General features: G+C 39.2%; 4 protein-coding genes across 11 annotated transcripts in view; all 4 read right to left on the bottom strand.

The window, feature by feature from the left end:
• The window catches only part of kcnc3a (potassium voltage-gated channel, Shaw-related subfamily, member 3a), a 60,725-nt gene extending 58,657 nt beyond the window's left edge, over window positions 1–2,068 (bottom strand). For 4 of the 7 annotated variants that reach the window (XR_006249731.1, XR_006249728.1, XR_006249729.1 and 1 more), the window contains exon 1: window positions 1,177–2,067. Coding sequence is in view for 4 of the 7 variants with exons in the window: in XM_043233831.1 (XP_043089766.1) it covers window positions 1,177–1,238 (62 nt within the window). In the remaining 3 variants the exon portion in view is untranslated. Of the gene's footprint in view, window positions 1–1,176 lie in introns of all 7 variants that reach the window. The other 3 variants (XM_043233830.1, XM_043233832.1, XM_043233833.1) reach the window with 2 other exon arrangements.
• A 695-nt stretch (window positions 2,069–2,763) lies between these two features.
• Window positions 2,764–7,380, bottom strand: zgc:193811 (uncharacterized protein LOC559801 homolog). Of its 2 annotated transcripts, none has more exons than XM_043235630.1 (5): window positions 7,098–7,380; window positions 6,562–6,741; window positions 6,335–6,451; window positions 5,478–5,569; window positions 2,764–4,255 (listed from the first exon to the last, which is right to left on the bottom strand). In XM_043235630.1, the coding sequence occupies exons 1-5, from the start codon at window positions 7,185–7,187 to the stop codon at window positions 3,901–3,903; spliced, it is 834 nt and encodes a 277-aa protein (XP_043091565.1). In that variant the 5' UTR covers window positions 7,188–7,380; the 3' UTR covers window positions 2,764–3,900. The 2 variants fall into 2 exon arrangements, with proteins under 2 accessions (XP_043091565.1, XP_043091566.1); XM_043235631.1 differs by having other exon boundaries at window positions 6,562–6,722; window positions 7,098–7,185.
• Window positions 7,381–7,766: 386 nt separating this feature from the next.
• On the bottom strand, window positions 7,767–12,596 carry lin7b (lin-7 homolog B (C. elegans)). Its single transcript, XM_043235632.1, has 6 exons — window positions 12,298–12,596; window positions 11,620–11,738; window positions 10,491–10,562; window positions 10,196–10,405; window positions 9,906–10,069; window positions 7,767–8,559 (listed from the first exon to the last, which is right to left on the bottom strand). Exons 1-6 carry the CDS (start codon window positions 12,371–12,373, stop codon window positions 8,538–8,540), a joined length of 663 nt encoding a protein of 220 aa, XP_043091567.1. The 5' UTR covers window positions 12,374–12,596; the 3' UTR covers window positions 7,767–8,537.
• Window positions 12,597–12,733: 137 nt separating this feature from the next.
• Window positions 12,734–21,020, bottom strand: snrnp70 (small nuclear ribonucleoprotein 70 (U1)). Its single transcript, XM_043235629.1, has 10 exons — window positions 20,830–21,020; window positions 20,149–20,302; window positions 19,937–19,999; window positions 19,516–19,570; window positions 19,370–19,434; window positions 19,222–19,284; window positions 19,056–19,137; window positions 15,197–15,298; window positions 14,883–14,982; window positions 12,734–14,375 (listed from the first exon to the last, which is right to left on the bottom strand). The coding sequence occupies exons 2-10, from the start codon at window positions 20,293–20,295 to the stop codon at window positions 13,568–13,570; spliced, it is 1,485 nt and encodes a 494-aa protein (XP_043091564.1). The 5' UTR covers window positions 20,296–20,302; window positions 20,830–21,020; the 3' UTR covers window positions 12,734–13,567.
• Window positions 21,021–21,631: the final 611 nt, after the last annotated feature.

The following is a 21,631-nucleotide window of genomic DNA, read 5'->3' as shown; positions in this document are numbered from 1 at the left end:
TGGTTATGCAACCTATACGTACATTGTCTGTATTTAACATTGGTTTATGTTATTATCTGCAACCCTATTGGAACCCATTTTTTCGAGATCCACCTGTTTTTTAGAGCATCAGCAAGAGACGTAGGTGTAGAATGAGAAGAGCCCCGTCTACAGTCAACAAAAACTTTCTAAAGTTGTGTTTGCGTTTGATTGTGGAGAACCTTGCCATTGGGTAGGAAATGATGATGCAAAAAAAAAAAAAAAAAAACCTGCTTATGCAGTGCATGGGATGAGAACACAGAGTTCCCTAGCCTATAACATACAGAAGGGCATACACTTGGCTACTGTTTCAGAGGGGGGTGGGGGTTGGGGGTTCAGTAGGCAGACAGGTATTTTAGTAAGATTTGACATTTATGTTAACATAAAGAAAAGACACATTCCATCACCTATCAAGGTGACGTGACTTTATGAAGAAAAAAAACATCAGACACAAATCATTGTGGGACATAAAACGTCCATGTATTTTTTTTTTGGACCGACAACTCAAGATAATTTAACACCAGAAACACCTTAAAAACTGTTACAAATTAAATCATGAAGGGATATCAGTTGTGTGCGAATTATTGAGTGGCCTGTAGGGTTTCTACTTTTTCTGTCAGCAATACCTCTCACACCTCTATTACAGTTAGCTACATGGTAACTAATAGACAGTTTTAATAAAACACAAGGTCGGTGTGAACAATTGAAACCCTATACTTATGTGACAAGCATCGGGCTACTTTAGTTTTGACCGTCCATGTCCACGTCCGTTTGGTTTGGACCACGTTTCCTTAGTTGCCTCCTCAGAATTCTATTCGCGAACGTATATTTAACATTTTCTGAGGTAAAACGTCTAATGTGACCTTCACGGTCAGCGAAACGCCGCTGTAATACCGTAAAAATGCTCATATGTGAAAGACATCTAAATGATGGCGCTTACATCAAACCCCTCAGATAATTCGCACACGGATTTACATGGCAAAAACAAAGTAGACCTGACTGCTACTTGTTGAGTCCGTTGACTGGCAGAGGCAGGCCTGCTTTGCATCAGAATACCGGGCACACAGACAGAAACACTCCGAACATAAGTGATATTTTGTCACTAGTATACAAAATCACGACACAGACACAGCACAAACACCTATATTACATACTTACTCGCTTTGGGTCTGGCTCTGTTCGCGTGAGTGCAGTGTGCGTGTCACTGAACACACACACATGAACACACAAACTGCACAAAAACGCTACGTGGAATTTACTACGTTTTCTGACTGAACGGAGGGATCCTCTTGGCGTTGGTCCAAATGACTGTGCAGAAACCTAGGATTTTGTCCTCTGTAAAATGGCTACAGTTATGAATAATGCAGAATATTCTTGCTACAACACCTGCTAGTTGAAAATAACGCAACTGTGCTATAGTGCGTAGGTCAGTTCCTTTTAGTGATACAAAAGGCTAAAAATATAATTCATCTCCTAAGTTGCACCTTTGCTATCCCCGTTCCTCAAATAAATTATTCTCGCTATGTACAGACGTTGCAGGTCTAATATCAAAAAATATTTGCCTTGTAAATTAGCATTTCTTACCAGGGAATTTGTATTATTTAACAAAGCTCGTGTTAACCATTTACTTTTATTCCCTACACGAAACAGTCTATTCAACCAAACGAAACGTGCAGCGGGGAAACACCTCTCTTTCTCTATTTGTTTGATCTTCATGCACTCACTCCATTAACAGTCTATCCCTTTCTTCTCAGTTTAAGCATCCTTTCTTCCGTATCTTCACCTGTTCCCGTTGTCCAGGGTTAAGAAGACCGTAACCAGGTCTTTAGTTGCAGACTGATGTCTGTTTGAAATTATTTATGCCGAACAAGCAGCTTGCCGGGCACGACTAGAAATGTTATTCCTTAAGCTGCCTCTCTTATTTCTTCCGTTCGTTTTTTTTTCCCTTCCTTTTTTTCTGTCGATGGTTTTGTTTTGTAAATCTGTATTTCCATGCAATTTATTCCTTAATCTAATGGTGACATGGGATCCCTCTGTGTTGTTCCCTCCCTTTAGCTCTTTAAAGGGAAAGGTGGCAGCTGGTGCCCCCTCCCCAAACCCCACCCTGTGCCATTTAACCATATACACGCCAAAAAACAAACCTGTCGCTATTTCCGGCATTCCTAATAGCGTTACCTTTTTTTTTTTTTTTTTTTCCTACAACCAAAACAAAACCCCCAACACATTAATGAACCTATCACTAATTCTTAGTTACAATGCAAATAAATAAATAAACAAGGTTATTAATGAACATTAAACATAAGTTTACAATGCATGTTGCGATAGATAGATAGATAGATAGATAGATAGATAGATAGATAGATAGATAGATAGATAGATAGATAGATAGATAGATATTATATTCTGCAAGAAATGAAAAGTGGAACAAATGGCATAAAGACTACCTTTATTTACATGTTTGAAAGACCTGTTGGCCATTAGGAACGTGTCTTTTACTTTGGTCATTGTGTTTTTCCAGGGGCCATAAATTCCCAGTGTAAATCTATAACCTTGATCGCCGTCCATACAGATATACGTCTCATTCTTATTGGTTTTTCCAAAACAAGATAATGCAATTTGTGGCTCTGTGAAAGAGACAACACTACACCAATAAGGAGAAGCATCAGAACAGGCGGTTATCCCAAAAATAAATCAATCAATAAATAAATAAAATCCTGAATATCGCCTAAATATGGAAACTTTTAACATTTAGTCTGCATAAAAAATTGTGCGATATTTAAATCAAATTACACCCACAATCTACAATGAGAAAGCCTGAGGACAACTAGAGGTCATAGATGTCAAGACATGGTCAATAATAATTATTCTTTCTGATCTTTTAACTATCCCATCACTATTTTACTCGCTTTTAATAGTTCTCCAGTCTTCTCTGTTTCGTAATCTTTGCCTTCACCTGTTCCTTAATTTTTATTCATCTAGCTTCCATATATGGCCTTAAATCAGTCTTGCTTGCTCTCTCTCCTTGGCATGTTGCCGGAGGCAGAGCTGGGGGAGGAGAGCGAAATGTCGCAAGAGCAAGTAGGTGGAGGAAACTGGGTGGGACACAACTCAGACTATAGTGCAATATTCTTATTAATTCTCTATATTTTACCCACAACCCCACCCCCTCTGTTTTGTTTTAGGCTCTCTTTGTGAGATCACAAGCTGAGAAAGGTAGTGTTTAAGCACGCACTACTGTGCAACCCTCTTGGGTTGTCTAGGTGTGCAGCCAACTGCCTCCTCAGCAATATTTCTGTCTCTTCCTGGTCTTCCCTCCTTACTTGCAGCTTTTTCCCCTGGGATTTTAAGCACACGTCCTGTAATCTTCAGAAGCACACATTTTAGATAAAATGCACTAAATCATTTCATATATATAAATAGTCAATTACAGCACACCGGGAAAGATTTACTCACCTTCATGTCGTTCCAAATCTTTATGACATTTTTTTTCTTCTGCGGAACATAAAATACTATTTTCATAGGTCAACGATTTCAGTATATGGACAAATAAAGCTGAACGATCATCAAAATATCTCCTGTTGTGTTCCATAAAACGCAGCACTCATTTCAACTCGCACAAGATAATCAAAGCATTTTCATTTTTGAATGAACTATCCCTTTAAGCATAAAGAATACATACAGGCACACGCTCCAGATCAATAAATCAATAATGTTTCCACCAATCACTTCTAACATGTTTTTGTTCTCCATTTATTACCGACCCTCTGAGTGACAAAAGAAAAGCATGGGAATTAAGCAATATTGATTAAACCATTTTTTGAAGTTTAGATCAATTAAAGCAAAACTGAAAATCAAACCATCCACCCTAGTTTGTCTATTTTCTTATACCAAAGACAACTTGTTTCCTCCATATGTCTGATTCTCGGTTCTATACATTTTTGGAATGCCTGAAATGTCCAGTAACACGCCTCTATCAACATCTTCTTGCCATTTCGGCCCGCTTTGTGCAACACCAGCGCTTTGCGATGTTGGGGGAGGCGCAGGTACAGTAAAACTGTCCATATACAGACTCCTTTTACCCCTGCGGGGCACAGGCAGAGGTGTGCGCGGCAGCCGGGGTTGACATGATAAAGTGGATGGAGCTTTGTGAGCAGGAAGTCGGCTGTGAGCTCTGCTCTTGGTAAGGGTCCCATTAAAGGAAGCTGCATCCAGGACAGAGCAAGGAGACAAATCTGACCTGAAAAAGAGGATTATCAATAACAGAGGAAAGGAAAATGATTTAGTGTGGCAAGAAAAGGCGCAAGGCTCGAGTATTAATACATTGCGTGCACATACTAGTGCTTTGAAGTCTATTATCTCTATGCTGACCGTTCACTTAGCTCATATATTACTTTGTCAATAGAAACACATTTGGGAGATTGTGGGTTCTCTGAGACTAAAGCTCTTCATTCCATAGCATAAGGAAATGTCTTTAATATTCCATACCATTGCTGCTTCAACACAGGAAGAAGGTTTAAGTGCTCATAAAACAATTTGCGCTCAGTTATGAAGTCAGCAAAGCAGATGTACAGGTTTAAAAAATGGAGAGACCGTATATTAAACAAATACTTTCTGTGAAGAGGTGTGTGAATTAATGTCAATAAGTGTTTGTGACCTTGAGTGCTGCCCACCAATCAAGAGCTGACAAGGTTCAGGAGGCCAAGCCAGAAGGTGAGATGAGCAATGCTTCACTAAATCATTTTAATAAGGCCTGCAGCAGGCCACCGTGAAAAATAAAGCATCTGTCTAATGCTGCAGATTCAAAGCTGGATTAACCTTAAGCTTAATGATCATAAAAGGGATAGTTCAATCAAATGTGTCCGTTCCAAACGTATGACTTTCTTCTACGGAACACAAATGAATATGTTTCAACATCTCTGCTCACTGAATCAAAGAAGGTGCCCAAAACTATTTTGTACAAATATCATTTTTTGTTTTCAGTGAAGAAAGAACATCATGCAGGAATGGTATGAGCGTGAGTAAATGAAACAAAGCTCATTTTTGAAACGGTCTTGCAATCAGTTCTGATCTTACAAACATACTGTTTGTTTAAAGCGACCGTGCGCAAAGGCATATTTTGTTCAGTTAAATAACCCTGGTAGTGTGTGTTACATGCACCGTAATTCTAAAAGCAATGCGAGATAATGCATTCTGCTTTTAAACACAGCCAAAAATCAGCAACTATTTGATTTACTATAAGCCAGATTTCAGATGTACATCACCCCTGACGTTCCGGCGAGGGATGCATTGCTCTAATGGCATCTAGAGGCAGATTCCTCAAATAGTACATTACAATCCACTTACATCTTGGGGTGGAATCACGTCGGTGAACCCTTTGATCTCCCTCATCACTTTTGAGAATCCGCCACTGCTTTACTCCATCAGTGCATTCACACCGCCCTCTGGTGGTGGAGAGTTACCTGTTAAAGTGCTTGAAGTCAGTCTTGGTCGTGCTCCGCACTGGTTCCTGCACAAATGCCGTTTGAGCCGTTTCCAGCTGTCTGTACAGTGCCTGATTAAAATCAAGAGAAGCGCGAGTCATTCCATCAGCCTAGAAGCGCCAGTGGAGATAATACTGCTGTCTGTGGAGCTCTACTGAATCCTCACGGCTACCAGAGCCATCCATTAAGATACTTTGCATGAATTAGCATTTTTTAATATTGATGAAGTTTCCTACTGCCTAGCATTTCAGAAATACATTTCTATTCTCCACTACAAAAAAAAAGTGGCTCTAATTTATTTTAAGGTGTCCTTACTCCTTATTTTAATGAATAGCTACTCTGCAACAAGGACAGCTTGGTTTTGGCATTTTTGGTTACACTCCTTCATATTGTTACGAATCTGTACGACTTACTTTTAGTGGATCACAAAATACTGTATGTTGGGGTTTTTTTTGCCCACACAATCAAAGTCAGTGGTTACAATAACTATTTGGTTACCAATGTTCTTCAAAATCTCATCTTTTGTGTTTTGCAGAAGAAAGTAAGTCATGTAAGTTTGGAAAGACATGAGGGTGAATATAGTTTTGGGGTGAAGTATCCCTTTAGATTCAATCGACAGAATTTGAGGCATAATGTTGATTACTGAAAAAATGTATTTATCCCTCATTTTTAATTTTGGGGATTTTTTTGATTGAAACTATGTAACCATGTGGCTATACTTAGTGCCTATTTTGATGTTTACAGATTGTTACATGTCATTTTTATTGTAAGTGCTTCATTTTTTTTGGAAGAAAAGGATGGACAAGTTCAACCTCTGTTCAACCTCTTTATCTCACCTGCATCATGCTAAAGTGTGCAGCCAGGGGTTCGTGTGCTGCTGACTGACCTCTGTAGCGGTCCTGCATTTCACTGATAGGATTAGAGACCACTCTCACTGTTGGCCGGTCTCTGAGCTGCAGAGGATCAAACGGACACATGCGAATGAATGACGACCAAGAAGACACAGAGTTCCAAAAACCTACCAAAATCTCAACAGAAAAACTCCATTCTACACACGTCTCACCCTCTGGGCCAGATCGTTGAGAAAGTGTGCGGTCCAGTGGGCAGGGGCTTTGGAGTGGATTTCACTGCACAGAGGTCCGTTCAGTGGCCTTCGGTCATGCTCGGCGTGCGAGGTGAGAGAGAAGTGAGCCGAGGCAGGAGCTTTGTTCTGATGCTGGAGGACTGGAGGAAGAGGGGCATTCTGGGGCAGTGAGGAGAAGGTAGTTCAAGGTATCTACAGTATCGCATCTTGTTTCTTCATTAGGCCAGTCAACAAGAAAGGTTAAAGGCGATGACAATTTAAACCTGAGTTCTTTCATATAAGATAAACAAAACAACAACAATATCTATAGTTTCTGATAAAGCCTAACTCTTCAATAATTGTCTTCTTCGGCAAGCTAAACTTAATTCGTTCAATGTAGTTTTCAGCCAAAATAACTGCTATAATAGCTTAACTGTAGCAACTGCAACTCTTGAAACTAGCGTCACCATGATGTTTGTACAGATTAATACAACGAACTTAGCTGATAACCAAGTCTTTATGTTTCTCGTGCCTACCTTGCATGATTTAGAGGCGAACGGAGAAGGTTGTAGGTACGCGTGTCCAATGGTTGTGCTGGTTTCGACGCCTCGCCTCGGGTTATCCATTTGCTTTATACACTGACTAGCATAAAAACCGACAACCAAAAAATACCGAAACCCCTTTACGTCGAAAGTTATACAAGTGGAATATTACCGATAAGAGCTTTTACGTGTTTAGTCATAGATAATGTCTCCATCCACAGGAATGAAGACTGCCGAGTTTACGTTTTTCTGCTGCTATGGAAACGAACGCGCGTCCAAGAGAGTACACAGAGACATTAAACAAACCGTAATACAAACAGTACAGTTAAACAGACCTCGAGTAAAAGGGAGTTTAGAACCTAGTAATAAGAAAAGTCAACGTATTAGGGTCATATTACATTACAGATGGATTTAATAAAATCTATCAAAGCAAGTTCGATACCAGTCAAAATCATAAGTACATTGTGATATTATTTTAATGACAATGAATCTCAATTTTAAATGGAAATTAAATTCTAATGAACCATGATGCAAAACAAACGCTCACTCTCATTATTACAAAAAGAATAAAAGGTAAATATTTTATATAGCTGTGATATTTTCTCACAAAGTGGTCATGGTAAATGTTTATAACCTGTGGGCATCAATTAACTCACCAGTCTATTAAATTACATTGTTGGTTTTAATGTATGAATAAATAAATAAACCCAAAAATTCAAGCATTGAACATAGGCACTATGACTGGCAGCACAAAGCCACTCATAGGAGCACACTGTCATGACAACCCTATTTGAGTATGGCATGCTTTGTACGGAGCAATCTGTTCATGCTTAGTACAGAGCAGTTCATCAGTTCATTCAGGAAGTGTCTTCTGTGATAACAGTGTTTGTGTATTCCCGATGAAGTTCAGTACAGAGCAGAACACATGATACAAGAATACCTACAGTAATGGGATGCATAGCTTTAACTATTGTGAATTCATGTTTTCTGAAACACAGACTCGATACATGAATGAATGAATAATGGTCTAAGTAGGAGCCATCATCATGCCATTCAGTTCAGATAATCCTACAGCAAAAGACACAAAGTCCTAAGTTTCTTTTTTTTTTTTTTTTTTTGCACTAGCCAGACGATTTTTAAAGTTCTCTTCTGTGCTATAAGACACAAACAACTCCCCAGAACATCACAGGGTGCAGGGTCCACATAAGAACACAACAGAATTTCAGACTCAAGACAGACCAGATGCACTATGCAGTCTCTCCCTCTGCATGGTCAGGGAAAATAGTATATTTGAGGTCTACATGTTTTGAGATCGTTCCACTAACATATAAATAACTAAAGGTAGTCTACACTGATCTCCTCTGGGTCTTCTGTCCTATAGGAGCAGACAGGGTGGAAGAATGGATCAGCAGGTCAGTCAGAGGTTGGGACTGGTTAACCCCTGGACTCCAAAGACCTGTCGGTGAAAAGACAACAATGGATGAAATTTCAAAACATGGATAGGCTACTAGCACATTCAGTGGAGTACTGCATATTACATTAAAGACATTTAAAGTGATAGCTTATCCAAAAATTGTCATCGATTACTTACCCTCATGTCATCTCAAAGCCTCAGGACCATTTTCGGAAGACAAATGAAGATTTTTAATTAAATCTGAGAGCTTTCTGATCCTCCCATAGACACAAACTGAAACACTCAAAACTCAGAAACGTAGCAAGAACATTGTGGCTCAACTGTAATTGCAAGAATATTCTTTGTCCACAAAGAAAACAAAAATAATGATATTAATCGACAATTTCTTCTCTTCCTTGTCAGTTGACTCTCATTCACGAGAGTACCTCGCTGCATTTCTCTGCTTGCAGACAAGTTGTACATCAGAATGCTGGCTCCTGCATCAGCAGCATCACATACACACATCCTGGTACTCACATGAACATCGACTGACATGGAAGACATTGTTATTTTTGATTTCTTTGTGCACAAAGTATTCTCATTGCAATAAACATTGTGATTGAACCCCTGACGTCATAAGGACACATGGACTATAACAATGTCCTTACTCCTTTTTTTCTGGGTCTTTAATGTCTATGCAGTGTCAGAAAGCGCTCAGATTTAATCATAACTAACAATCTTCATCGTAATTCATTTGTGTTCCAAAAATAAACAAAGGTCTTAGAGATTCAGAGCGAGATGAAGGAGAGTAATTTTTAATTTTTGGGTAAAAGGAGCCTTTAACATGCAAATTACATTTTAAATTTTATAAATTTTAACAGTATATTGTACACAGTTATTTTGTACTATAATAAATGTGAAATACACTACCATTCAGTAAGTTCTGAGGGAAAGTGCTTTTATTTAGCAACGATATATTACATTTCAAAAGGATCAGAGAAGATTATGTTGCAAAGGATTTCTATTTTAAATAAATGCAAATAAAAAGTATCAGAAATGTTTTCAAAATTGATAATACAAAATGTTTCTGATGGCAGCAAATCAGCATATGAAAATGATTTCTGAAGGATAAAGTGAGCAATGATGTTGAAAATGTAGCTTTGCCATCACATTTTAAAACATAAAAATACAAAACAGTTGCTTTAAATTGTATTATTATTTTACAATTTTAATGTTTATTTGACTAAAATCAGCGTTGGCATAGATAAAAGTTACAAGCCCAAAGTTCTGAACAGTAGTATGACGTTTGAACAAAACAAAAATGTTTTCTGATTAATGATGGGCTGAGAGGTGATAAGAAACAATACAGATAAGGCATGAAAGGAAAAGAAAGTGATGGCCACACTCACGAGTAGCTGGTATGCTGCTGGCGTCTCCTGGCACTTCGCATCTTCTCAAATCGGGCTTCCATCTCTTCTAGGACTTTAGGTGTGTAACGCACCACCAGCTTCACTGAACCCTGCGCTGCCTTTAGCAGCTCTACAGCTTTCTCATGATGTTCTCCCTCCACACTCTACACACGATCGAGAAATGAAGGACATTTTGACATCTGTTATTCTGGCAAACCGTAGCTCCTAAAAACTAGTCGCACGAAGACATATAAATGATACAATTTATAATCCCAACTTTCCCAACATACCACTCCATTAACAGAGAGCAGCTGATCTCCTCTCTTCAGACCGCCCTGTCGGTCAGCAACACCCCCTGGGATGACCCTGGAGATGTAGATGGGAGAGTTTTGCTCTTTTCCACCCATTATGTTGAACCCAAGCCCCTCGTCTGTTTTAGGGAGTTCAACCACTCTTGGGTGAGCATGTCCTTCGCTGGCTGCGAATGCTGCTACTGTGGCCTGGAAAAAGACATCAAACAAATGTTTTCTTCAGTATATGATCGTTCTTGATCAATATAGTGGCAATTCTTTGGTAAAAAGTTACCTTTGCAGTGGCTTGTGCTCGGACCTCTGGCCCACCTACAATGTCCAACGTATCATAAAGCTGCTCATAGACCTTACAAAAGGGACAGTTATTTCAGTTATATGTAAAATAAACAAATATTATCACATTACATCATGCTTTACAGATAAATATACATTCAAATATGCACTTGCTTCGTATTTTCAAGTGCATATACAATTTAGCTAATGTATTTTAAACAATAATAATTTTCATTACAGACTTCATAAGAAACAATAATGTAAAATCTGTTGGTCATTATCGCAAATAAAGCCCCGTAGTATTGTACAAGAACTTGCCGCTTTGGGTTTATTTTGTGACAATGACTGTCCGTTATCTTGTTTATTGCACAGCTGTTGATTACAAAATAAATGGGCCTGCCATATTGATGTTAGTCTAAATCATTTATAATTATGTTATACGAGAGGAAAGAAACAACAGCTCTCATGCAAAAATCAAGAGCAAGTAATGAAAGTTACTGTGCCGTTTTTGCTGTGTAAGGTTTGTGAAGTAGAAGGCACATTTTAGTGGAAAGGATCACAAAGGATCGAAGATGACATACTGATCAAAATCTTTTCTTCCTATAACATGTTCTCTCTCTGCAAAAGAGCAGGGCATCTGAAGGGCATGTGAAAACTGAGTAAGTCTGACAAGAGTGTCACGTAGAATTTCTGTGAAAGTTGAACAGACTGGACTCCTGCCATTGAAACCCATTACTACAAATCAAGGAGTGAGATTTGGAGACTAAAGTGAGATGCTGTCTCAAAGGAGACAAGAAAGTGAGTCATTCAGGAGAAGGAATGGTGCAGCACAATTCTCTCTACGACAAAAGACCAAACACGTGTGGAGGAGGCAGGCGACAAAGTGCTGTCTCGTGCTTTGGTGACACATCATTTCACTTAAAACCTTATACCTAGCTATTTATGTTCCATTAGTGTTCTGTAAAATCATTACAAGAAGAAAAGTACAAATTAGTAAATACTGTCACTTTTTTTTTTCTGTCAAATATTTTTCAAATGAATGCAACGTGTTCAAACTGAACAGAATACAGAAAACAGAGCAAGGTCACAGTCAAGCGTACTGATGTTTGAAGGACTGAGGCAGTCTTTACCTCTCGAATGGCAGCACAGAACTTGCTCTGTAAAACTCTCTGTAGAGCCTGGAGTTTAGGAGGAGGAAGTTCGCCGCTTCTTTGAAGCCGGTCCAGCAATTCTATCACTCTGCAAACATCTGGCAAAAAATAAAAAATAAATCACAAAAATATACATTCAAAAATTGTGAGAAAAGATGGTTGGATGGACACCCCTAGTGGAGGATGGATGGAGGGGATGTCAACTGGTCAGAGATCTAAAATTACTGGTTATTTAATCATTTTTAAAGCAACGTGTTTAAAATAATTACGCTTTCAGACGAAACCCTTGTTTTCAAACACTTTTCTTGAAAAACTAAAAATTATTGAATTTGACGTTTTTCTCAGCTACGTAAATCTCAGCACCGATTCCAATGAAGGCGTCGTAAGGAGGACAAAATAACATGGAAAAATGACAAACTTCCACGTTGTTTTACACCCACAAATGACATTTATATATAGATGTCTTTCTCTTCTTTTCTAAACGTAATTCAAAGCATAAAACAAACACGAGCACTCCCTACTGGAGACATCCATTCCTTCACGTCGCGGGCGCTCGGTGCTCATGTTGACGAGAGCCCGTAGGCTCATTGGTAAGGCTTTATCCGCCAGAGTATTTCCAAATGGCACCCGCGCTCTTCGGGACATAAAGTAAATTACCTCTTTCCAAGCAAAGCGGTTCCGTCATCGCCGCCATGTCCAGCTCTTTCCCCGTATGATAATACGATGACATCATGAAGACCGTCTACTGCAGTGGAGGACTGAACCGCTTTCAACCTCCTTTCAACGGAGGTAGAAGTGTAATACGCAAGATATCGCTTTGAAGCTGACAAAAAGGTTTTTTTTTTTTTAATTGTAAAAATATCTATAATGAATCGTCTTCAGCAGGTTCGCAGTGAAAGAGCGGATGCTCCAGCTACGGCGGAGAGATGCGCGAGGAGCCGCTTACTGAATGACGCAATACAGTACGTCAGACGCGCGAGTTCAACCAAAGACTATCAGCTCGCTATTAATCGTTATTGCAGCCTGCTGGATACGATAATACCGTTTATAAGACAAGACTTTCAATAAGGAATCAAAGACAAACAGACAATAATTTGGCAATAAAAAGTGTTTATTCAAGAATGAAAAGCAGAACCAATAAGACCAGAGACGCTTAAAAAAAAAAAAAAAAAACTATAATAAGAGCGATTTTTTAACCCAATGCATACATTCCTATTTAAAAAAACTTGTCAATGTTTGCTTCCTGTTATTTCAGTAAAATTAGGGGCCAATGTACAATTTGCAAACGATCCACATATTGAACCAAATAACACAAAATGTACAAGACAAAAGATAGAATAAAGTTACAGAGAAATAGGGGCAGATAAAAAAATGAACATTGTACAGATAACGCTTCAAACCATCAAGCAAATACTCTTGTAATCAACGAACATCTATGAAAATGGTCATAACGGTACTAAACAATCCATATCATTTGATCTGACAGTTACCCTTACTGAATAAAAAGTACACTGTAATAAAACACAGTGCCTCAGTCAAGAGAGATCACTTCCTAGCAATGCAGTCACTTGATAAGGAGTTGATGTCGGACAGGGAATTCAAAATGTATTATAAAGGCTAGTTGTTAAGTGAAGCAAGCCCCACAAATAAAAACTGGTCTCAAAAAAAGCAAAAAAAAAAAAAAAACCCCACAATAATAAATCACAGTTAAACTACATAATCTTTATTTTTAACAAAAGGATGCTTCTTACCAGGGAGACACTAAGCTCTCTCCATCATAGCTGTTGGTTGTACAGTATAATACTTACACACTGTGGACATAGTGCAAGCAAAGGGTGGAGGCATTAAATAATGATTGAGGATATTTGTGAATCCATTCAACATTATAACCGGATGACCATGGATCATCCACACAATGGCGGCAAGTTCAGTATTCATCACCCTGGGCCTCCATCCTGTATCCATTCTCATTGGAGGCATAGCCCTCTCCTGACTGTATGGAATCCTGATCCATCATCATCATCCTCATCCCATCCTGTGAGCCTTCTTCTGATTGTGGTGGTAACTGCTCTTCACCCTCTTCACCTCCGTTACCCAAACCTTCCTGATCTCCTGAGGAGGACACATGTCTGTCTTCCCTGCGCTCCCCACGGTCACGATCGCCCCGGTCACGCTTGTGTTCGCGATCTCTATCCCTGTCTCGCCTTCTTTCCCGATCTCTGTCTCTATCTTTATCTCTGTGGCTACGCTTCCTGTCACGATCTCTCTCCCTGTCTTTGTCTCGATCCCGTCCTCTATCCTCTCCTTCAGGCCCTCCTTCCTCCCCTCTTCCTGGCTCTCCACCCAAGGGGTCCTCCATACCTCTATCACCTCCTTCGGGCATTATGCCATCAGCAAGCCCACCCATGCCTTCTTCTCCTCCATCAGCACCCTTCCCTCTCTCTCTGTCTCTCTTTCTATCCCTGCTCCTGCTTCTCCTCTTGCGGTCTCTTTCTCTGTCTCGGTCTCTACTCCTCTCTCGGCTGTCTCCAGCAGCAACTCGGTCTCTTTCCCTTTCCCGGCGCCGGCCACCAGCTCCTGCCTCCTCCCCTGGAGCCGCGAGGCCCCTTTCTCGCTCACGAGACCTGGTGCGTCTGCGTCTCTCTCTGGATCGAGAACGGCGGCGCTCACCACGGTCCCTTTCTCTCTCTCTTTCCCGGCTGCGATCCCTGCGTTCACGATCCCGATCGCGGTCACTACAGGATAAGAGACGGAGGTAAGGATTGGAGTGAAATGTGCTTACTTAAAGGGATAGCTTACACAAACGTAAATTCTGTCATTAATTCCAAACCTGTAAGACTTTAGTTCACCATCGGAACACAAATGATAATATTTCTGATGAAATCCGAGAGCTTTTTAGATGTACCATAAACATGTTGGTACAAACATCTTTCAAATCGCCCATGTGACATCAGCGGTTCAACTTTAAAGTGATTAAGTTATAAGAATACGAATGCGCAACAGAGAAAAGAGTTGCTACTTTTTATAACACTACAGTTGAATTACTGATGTCACATTGACTATTTTAACTATGTCTTTGCTACCTTTCGAGTTGTGAACATGGTAGTTGCTTTGCTGTCTTTTCAAAGTCAGAAAGCTCTGGGATGTTCTAAAGATGAACAAAAGTCTCACGGGTTTGAAACAACGCGATCATTTTCGACTGAACTAAGCCTTTAAAAACAATTATGCCCCACTCAACTTACCTTCCAATTGGCCGGTCATCATAGCGGGAAGTGTCATCTCTCCCAGAGTGCTTGATGTTGACATCCGCCCCTCCTCGCCTTGTACCACCAAGACCTCCACCTGTGAAATACAAATATAATGAAGACTTCCCATCTCTGGACAATTCTGGTCCTGGAGAACCACTATCCTGATAAACCACTTAGCAAACATCTCCTGGATTAACAAACTTCAAGGGGCAGGCTGGAGCTAAATTTTTCAGGACACTGGGCCCCCAGAAGCAGCATTGGACACAGAAGGCCTTGGAAAGAACACTTGATTAAAAAAAAATGCTCACCAAGTCTCCTGGGGCGCCATCCCTTGACCGTTCGTCCCCTTTCAACATCAACAAGCACTCTACGTCCATCAATCTTTTTGCCATCTGCGTGCTTATAGGCAGCTAAGAGTTGAAAGACGAGCAGTAGAAAAGAAGAGATTGAGGGATGAAGGGAATGAGGAGAATACGGAGAAAGAAAGAGGTGGACATGAGAAACAAGAATACACACAACAGTATTTCCTGCTACATACCTTGAATTTGGGATGAACTCCATTCAAACATGTTAAGCTATTTAAAAAGGCACACGCTTACCTCTGAATGGATAAGCCACCAGTAACGAGATAAATTGACAATGTTGCCATCCATTAAATTAAAAACAAAAACATCTAATTATAAAAAAAAAAAAAAAAAAACATCTACCTCACGTTCAGTTAAGGATAACATTTGGCCTGAGGCACACCAACAAATAAATAAATAAAAAAGTATTATAAAGCTGAACAGTAGTGACTAATGTCCTTGATTGATGAGTTTAACAAAGACTGCACACCTTGAAATAATTTCAATGCACAAAGCTTTTGGGAGGAAAAAAAAAAAGGTTCTTAATTCCTTAATGCAAGTATAAAGCGCTGGGGAATGTGAGAATGCTCAAATTCAAAATACAGACACCAACGCATTTGCTTTTTTTATTGTAAAATATAGGAGGAGGTGCATTTCTCAGCTGTTCAAAAAAATATTAAGGATTGTTTGAGTACTACAGAAATTAATTGATGCAAAAAAATTAAAATAAAAAATAAGGCAGTTCAAGGTGCAAGTTAGAACACAAATAGGAAGCATTGTAATCAACAGCTTGGACCACAGATGTTCTCTCCAAATTTAGGGTGATCCTTTTTAACTGCCCATTAATGCCATTTTACGCTTATAAAATCTTGGGGGGGAAAGGCACTTGGTGAACACAGTAAAGCTAAAAGCCACATTCTCCATTCTCCAAAATCTTTCAGAAACATTCATTCACATTCACACATTTTCTGTGAGCAAGGGCACCATTCACACGCACATCATCACAATCTAAAAGGGGAAAAAACATTCTGACAGGGCTTTAATTTTAGATCCTATATTATAAAATGGATTTGCTAGAATTAGCGCTTTAAATTAAATTCGCATACTTCAATGACCAATGCCCTTTGGTCCTTTTCCTTCTGCTGGTCTAAGATAAGTCTACGCCCTTAAGAATTTAGTTATTATCTCGGTGTTACCACATTACCTGGAGATGCTATCTTACCATAACACCTGGCCAAGGATGGAAGTCCTTGATGGAAAAGCCCACGGAAATGTAGCCTGGTGATTCCAGCTGCCTTGAATCAAAACGTCCTTCAGTACATTTGATACTCAATTTTTTTCTTTACCAAAACTGGACAACCTTGAATCAAGGAATTGATCCAATCCTTCAACAAGCGATACGATGAAATCCACGAAGCTACTCTGGTCTGCACTGTCGATGACGTTCAGTTGAAACCCATTATGAGGGCCTTACCATCAAACCCTCAAGTTCTTTCGCTCACACACACCTCTCCTTACACCTCAACTAGAGGGCCTTACCAACAACCCTCAGACTACCATACCAAACTAGAGGGGCTTACCAAACACCCTCAAAAGGCACCAACGCAACACGAGGGCCTTACCATCCACCCTCATTTTTAATCAGTTAACAGAGGGCCTTACCACAACCCTCACCTACCTAACCAATAAGAGGGGCTTACCAACCACCCTCATGTCCATAACAAAATCTGTCTTGACGAAATCTACCTCGCATGACATGGGTTTTAAAATGTTTAAGTCTAATCTAGAAAAATGACAAAATAAATGGTACGAACCCTTAACGTTTGTATTAAGGAAAGTAAAATCTTGAATTCTACCTATTTTATTGGTTACACCCTTATATATTTGAGTCTACTTTGAGTTGTATAGATAAACATTTAAACATCTAATTTGTGCACATAGGAAAGATTACTCTCCATGCTGCTCCGCGCTTCTCAGCCTAAATAGGAACTTTAGATTTATGGATCAAGCATCTCACAGAAGAGTTCTGTGACTGAATTTAACAATTGAAGCACTACAAGGTGAATCCATAACAACAGGAATCTTTAAATGTAATTGGTTTCCGTCAGTGATTTGAATATCCAATGCCCTTGGTTAATCTAATCTATTAAAGCCAATTACAAACATTCTGACATTTTTTTCAATTCAATAAAAAAAAAAAAAAAAAAATTGCACTACCAATTGTCAATTGTGAAATCATTTGCTGAGTCATGAAATGCATTCACATTATTGTGCAACAAACATACTTTTGTCGTCATTGTTGTAGCAGAGTCAGTGTGCTATGGTGCGGTCACAATTTCTTTGGAATAAAAGGACCAACTGTGCATCGTTATTAGCTGTACATGAACCACAGGTCACACAGAAGTCACTTTCAAACTAAACTGCTGTCTGCTGGCCAATGCACACATTTGAGAGTGCAACTGTAGTAACCTGCTGAGAATTCTTTTACCTTCCCGTAATCAAAAAAACCTGAATGTATTCCCATTAAAATGACATGCTTGCCAAAACTGCCTTTGCCAAACGGCAAATGTGACTGCACCTTTATCTTAAGTCTTACATATCAGGCAAATGACTGCTTAATTAAAAAAAAACAAAAAACAAAACACTAATGTATCCTGCATGCATTTACAAAAAGATTAAGATCAGCTTTCACTTAACGTAACTCAGCAATTGTGTGCTGCATGCATCGTTGCAATACATCCAACAAGTTCTCTTTACTGCAACGGTCCTAAAGTCTAAATCTTGCAGAGTACTACCATATTAGTATGATGGCTTTAATAGAAGAGATTAATGACAGGCTCAAACTCACTACAACGGGCCCAAGCCACACTCAATGACAACTGGAGGCCCTAGGTTTAGCCTTAAAATGGGGCAGTGATTTGGTACACCTAACAACCTAGAATTAGATGAGGGGTGTAAAGAAATCTTACCCATCATACAAACCCATCATACCAACCATATACTGAGCTGTGGTAGTAGGGTGTAGATGTATCAAAACCATCATCATGATCTGCAAGCCAGCTCTGGCCAATAGCCATCAGAGATAGGCGGCTGCAGTAGCAATGAGAACAACACACAATTAATAGAAAGCATTGACTCGCTCCGCAACACTTCAATCATGAACGCCCCTATGTGAACTTGAGTTATAAAAAGCCTTAATATTAAATCGACTGTTTGTGCACCAGACATGAACAGGTGTGTAAGTATATGGTTCACCTTTTTCACTACAGACGGCCTTAGCCTTTAGCTTACCATCACCGCTCCAGCCGGAAACACACTGCTATGTCACACTGCCTAAACATTACAGAGATGCCATAAAGTGGCAACATTCATCAGAATGTGTGTTGGGCTAACGCACAGCCACACGCCACTTTTCCCCCACATGTGCTGCATCGTCACACTCACACCAAATGCAACACACATACACACGGGGGTAAAAACAGGAATATACTACGAACACAGACATAAAAGGATTGACAATCGGTCACACAAGCACACAAACACACACACAAATGGAGTTTTATAACTTTCAGTTACACATTCTCATATGCAAGTTTTAAAAATTAAATAGTTGGCTACACCTAAATGTGGTCACCGCTGAAAAAAAACAAAAACAAAAAAACAGATGGACTATGCGCAACATACTTTGCTGCATCAAAATAAATTATTTTTTTTTTTAAGTAAAGAATACATGATACATTGTAGTAACAGATGGTGTAGCTGGTCTGGACATTGCTTTTAGTCTTAAGTTTCTGAAGAAGAACGAGAAGCCCTGGTTACTCACAGTGCATGTCTCTTTCGTGTTCGTATTCAATGAATGCATAGCCTCTTGGTTTTCCAGTTTTCTTGTTGTACACAATATAGATCTAATAAAAGCAGATTAATTCAGGTATGAGTCAACAGAATAAATAATGGATAGTGGTATAATATGGGAATATGCAGAACCTTACCCGTTTGATAGGACCATAAACTTCAAACTCACGCCGTAGTTTGGATTCCGTGGTGTCATAATTCTGCATAAACAAAAAAACTAAGATGTATCTACAGGACAGAAATCTCTAAACATTAAGATTCTTGTCAGCTGGCAAAAACACTCACAATTCGAGCCACAAACAAAGTCTTAAACGCGTCTCCTTGAGCATTAGGATCATTGTGTGGGTCCCCTGTGACAACATAAGAAATATTTTAGTGTTTTATAATAGTGTGTTGTATTGGTTCACTTTGTAATGGGTTCAGATACTTACATTGTTTTAGTTCTGCTTCCACCACAACTTGCCTCCTTTCCATTTTCTCCCTTCTCTGCAATTCGAATCATAATGTATCAATTAAAAAAATAAAAATAGTATGCATGTGTATATGTGTGTGTGTGTGTATATATATATATATATATATATATATATATATATATATATACACACACACACACATAAATATAGGTAATCATTTGCCATGAGATTCTCCCATGGAACAAATGGAAATAGTTCAATTAAGTGCAGTTAAAAAAAAAAACTACACTACTCACAGTAATCACTTTAATACAGCAAATGTGTTAAATAACCCGTTCATCATTCTGAACACTTAATTCCACTGAATGAATACCTCTCAGAAAGCTTTACACCATTCAGCACTGAGTAAACTTTCCACAGTTAATCAAAACTTGCTCACCTTTCTCTCCAACCTCTCCTCCCGCGTCTCTGCTCTTGTGGGTGGAGGAGCATCTCTGGGGTCCTAACCAAAAGTGGGTAACAAAATTATATAACAACACCATAGAATTCTAAACAAAATATAATACAGCATTGGCATCATGAATGCAACACTCTTGATCTGTAATCTTCACGGTCAGTCTATAAAATACACTTAAAATATTGCACAAGTACCTCAAAATGCCGGATGAAAGGGGCAATCCCGCAGTACGGTTGGTTGTGATGTTTCTCATGGGGAAGCTTCTCCAGTTGAGGCAGGAAAGGTATCGGGTCCCGCGGGGCAAACAATGCCAGCAGGTTCGGGGGAAGAAACTGAGTCATTGTTCACCTAGGAAAGAGAAATTAAAATCGATTAATTCAAAGCCCAGAACAAACGTTGACATGTAATGTTAACCCAAATACCAGATCTGTGCAGTTAGAGTGGTTAAATAATTAACAAAATGAGTTCAAGAAGATCACAGCAGAGGCATATTGGTTTCGGTAAACTTAACCTGAAGGTAACTCCGTGTTTTTCACGTCTAAGTATTTACAGTATCTGTATCAATAAAGTAACAGCCCCTAACTTAAACGATTTTCGGGAAGTTAGCAGCTAGCGGTGCCTGCTACCTCGGTTAGCTTCTTGCAAACAAACAACGCCACACTCGTTCTAAATTATTGATTAATTAATCAACGTTTTCACTATTATGCCTATCATAGTAAACAAATCGAAAGGTTTTAAGTAAGTAACGGAAGAGCACTTTCTTTAAGACACGTGTAAACCACGAACTCAACACTGGTTAGGGTCTACTAATTCACTGTTTAGATCAGATCAGACACGGCCAACATTCTCATAGGCGGCCTCCTAGAATAAATTACCTCAGCTTCTCATTCGGTTCCGACGAAACCTCCGAGTTTAGCGCAAAAACCCCTCTTCGTCTGTCAGTAGGAACTCTTTGTGCTAGAACTTCTTAAATCTCTTCAATATTTTGCATGTAATTCTGTCCACACAATACACAACGTGTAGTCTCGCCAAGCTGAACGAGCCGTTCCTTTCTTAAAATGGCGCGAGGCCGCAAAACCACTCGGGTTTTTTTTACGACGTTTGCACACGCCTAGTGGCGCTTTACGTTAGGGGCGTGGTTACCTATTGCAAGAAAAAAAGCTTTGACTACACAAACAGAAGGGTGCATCCTCTGAAGGACGCATTTGTAGGCTACATACGTCATCAAGCCTAGTTTATTTCAGTTAACTGAGCATTATATTCCCGAGTCATAAGCATAATACAACAACTTACACTTAAGAAAAAATGGTCAAATGGATTTATGGTTTAGTATGATGCATGCAGCTACATCCTTCTATAGAGATGCAGTCTTTTGTTTGACCACTCTCAAACCTTGCGTTATACTTTGGTGTTGTATTTAGTTAACTCCTTTATGTAATAGTCGTATTCCTTGTATGTTTGTTTGTTTCTTACATGCTAATATAAATATAATACAAACAAGTACATCATAATGTAACATTCAAAACATATTACATATAGTTAGATTTTACGCATTACACCGTTTCTAAAACGACCATCCTCGGAAGGTTTTGTAGACCGCATACATAATAATGAAGATCTTATTTTAGAATATCAACGGTTATAAATTTGATAATTATTTTTTATTAAACGTTAAAT

Source organism: Puntigrus tetrazona, chromosome 3 (assembly GCF_018831695.1).
Source record: "Puntigrus tetrazona isolate hp1 chromosome 3, ASM1883169v1, whole genome shotgun sequence".
NCBI classification, from domain to species: Eukaryota; Metazoa; Chordata; class Actinopteri; order Cypriniformes; family Cyprinidae; genus Puntigrus; species Puntigrus tetrazona.
This window is presented reverse-complemented; position numbering and strand designations above follow the sequence as displayed.

What these genes read in the sequence shown, in the direction of transcription:
- zgc:193811 (XM_043235630.1), bottom strand. Translation starts at nt 7,187, where the DNA reads ATGGATAACCCGAGGCGAGGCGTCGAAACCAGCACAACCATTGGACAC. An exon ending in CACACTTTAGCATGATGCAG is followed by an intron (nt 5,570 to 6,334) that starts GTGAGATAAAGA and finishes GATTTTAATCAG; the next exon opens with GCACTGTACAGACAGCTGGA. An exon ending in GACTTCAAGCACTTTAACAG is followed by an intron (nt 4,256 to 5,477) that starts GTAACTCTCCAC and finishes CCTCTTTTTCAG; the next exon opens with GTCAGATTTGTCTCCTTGCT.
- lin7b (XM_043235632.1), bottom strand. Translation starts at nt 12,373, where the DNA reads ATGATGTCATCGTATTATCATACGGGGAAAGAGCTGGACATGGCGGCG. An exon ending in ACCGCTTTGCTTGGAAAGAG is followed by an intron (nt 11,739 to 12,297) that starts GTAATTTACTTT and finishes ATTTTTTGCCAG; the next exon opens with ATGTTTGCAGAGTGATAGAA. An exon ending in GAGCACAAGCCACTGCAAAG is followed by an intron (nt 10,406 to 10,490) that starts GTAACTTTTTAC and finishes GTCTTTTTCCAG; the next exon opens with GCCACAGTAGCAGCATTCGC.
- snrnp70 (XM_043235629.1), bottom strand. Translation starts at nt 20,295, where the DNA reads ATGACTCAGTTTCTTCCCCCGAACCTGCTGGCATTGTTTGCCCCGCGG. An exon ending in AGGAGAGGTTGGAGAGAAAG is followed by an intron (nt 19,571 to 19,936) that starts GTGAGCAAGTTT and finishes TTCGAATTGCAG; the next exon opens with AGAAGGGAGAAAATGGAAAG. An exon ending in ACACGAAAGAGACATGCACT is followed by an intron (nt 15,299 to 19,055) that starts GTGAGTAACCAG and finishes TTCAACTCTTAG; the next exon opens with CTGCCTATAAGCACGCAGAT.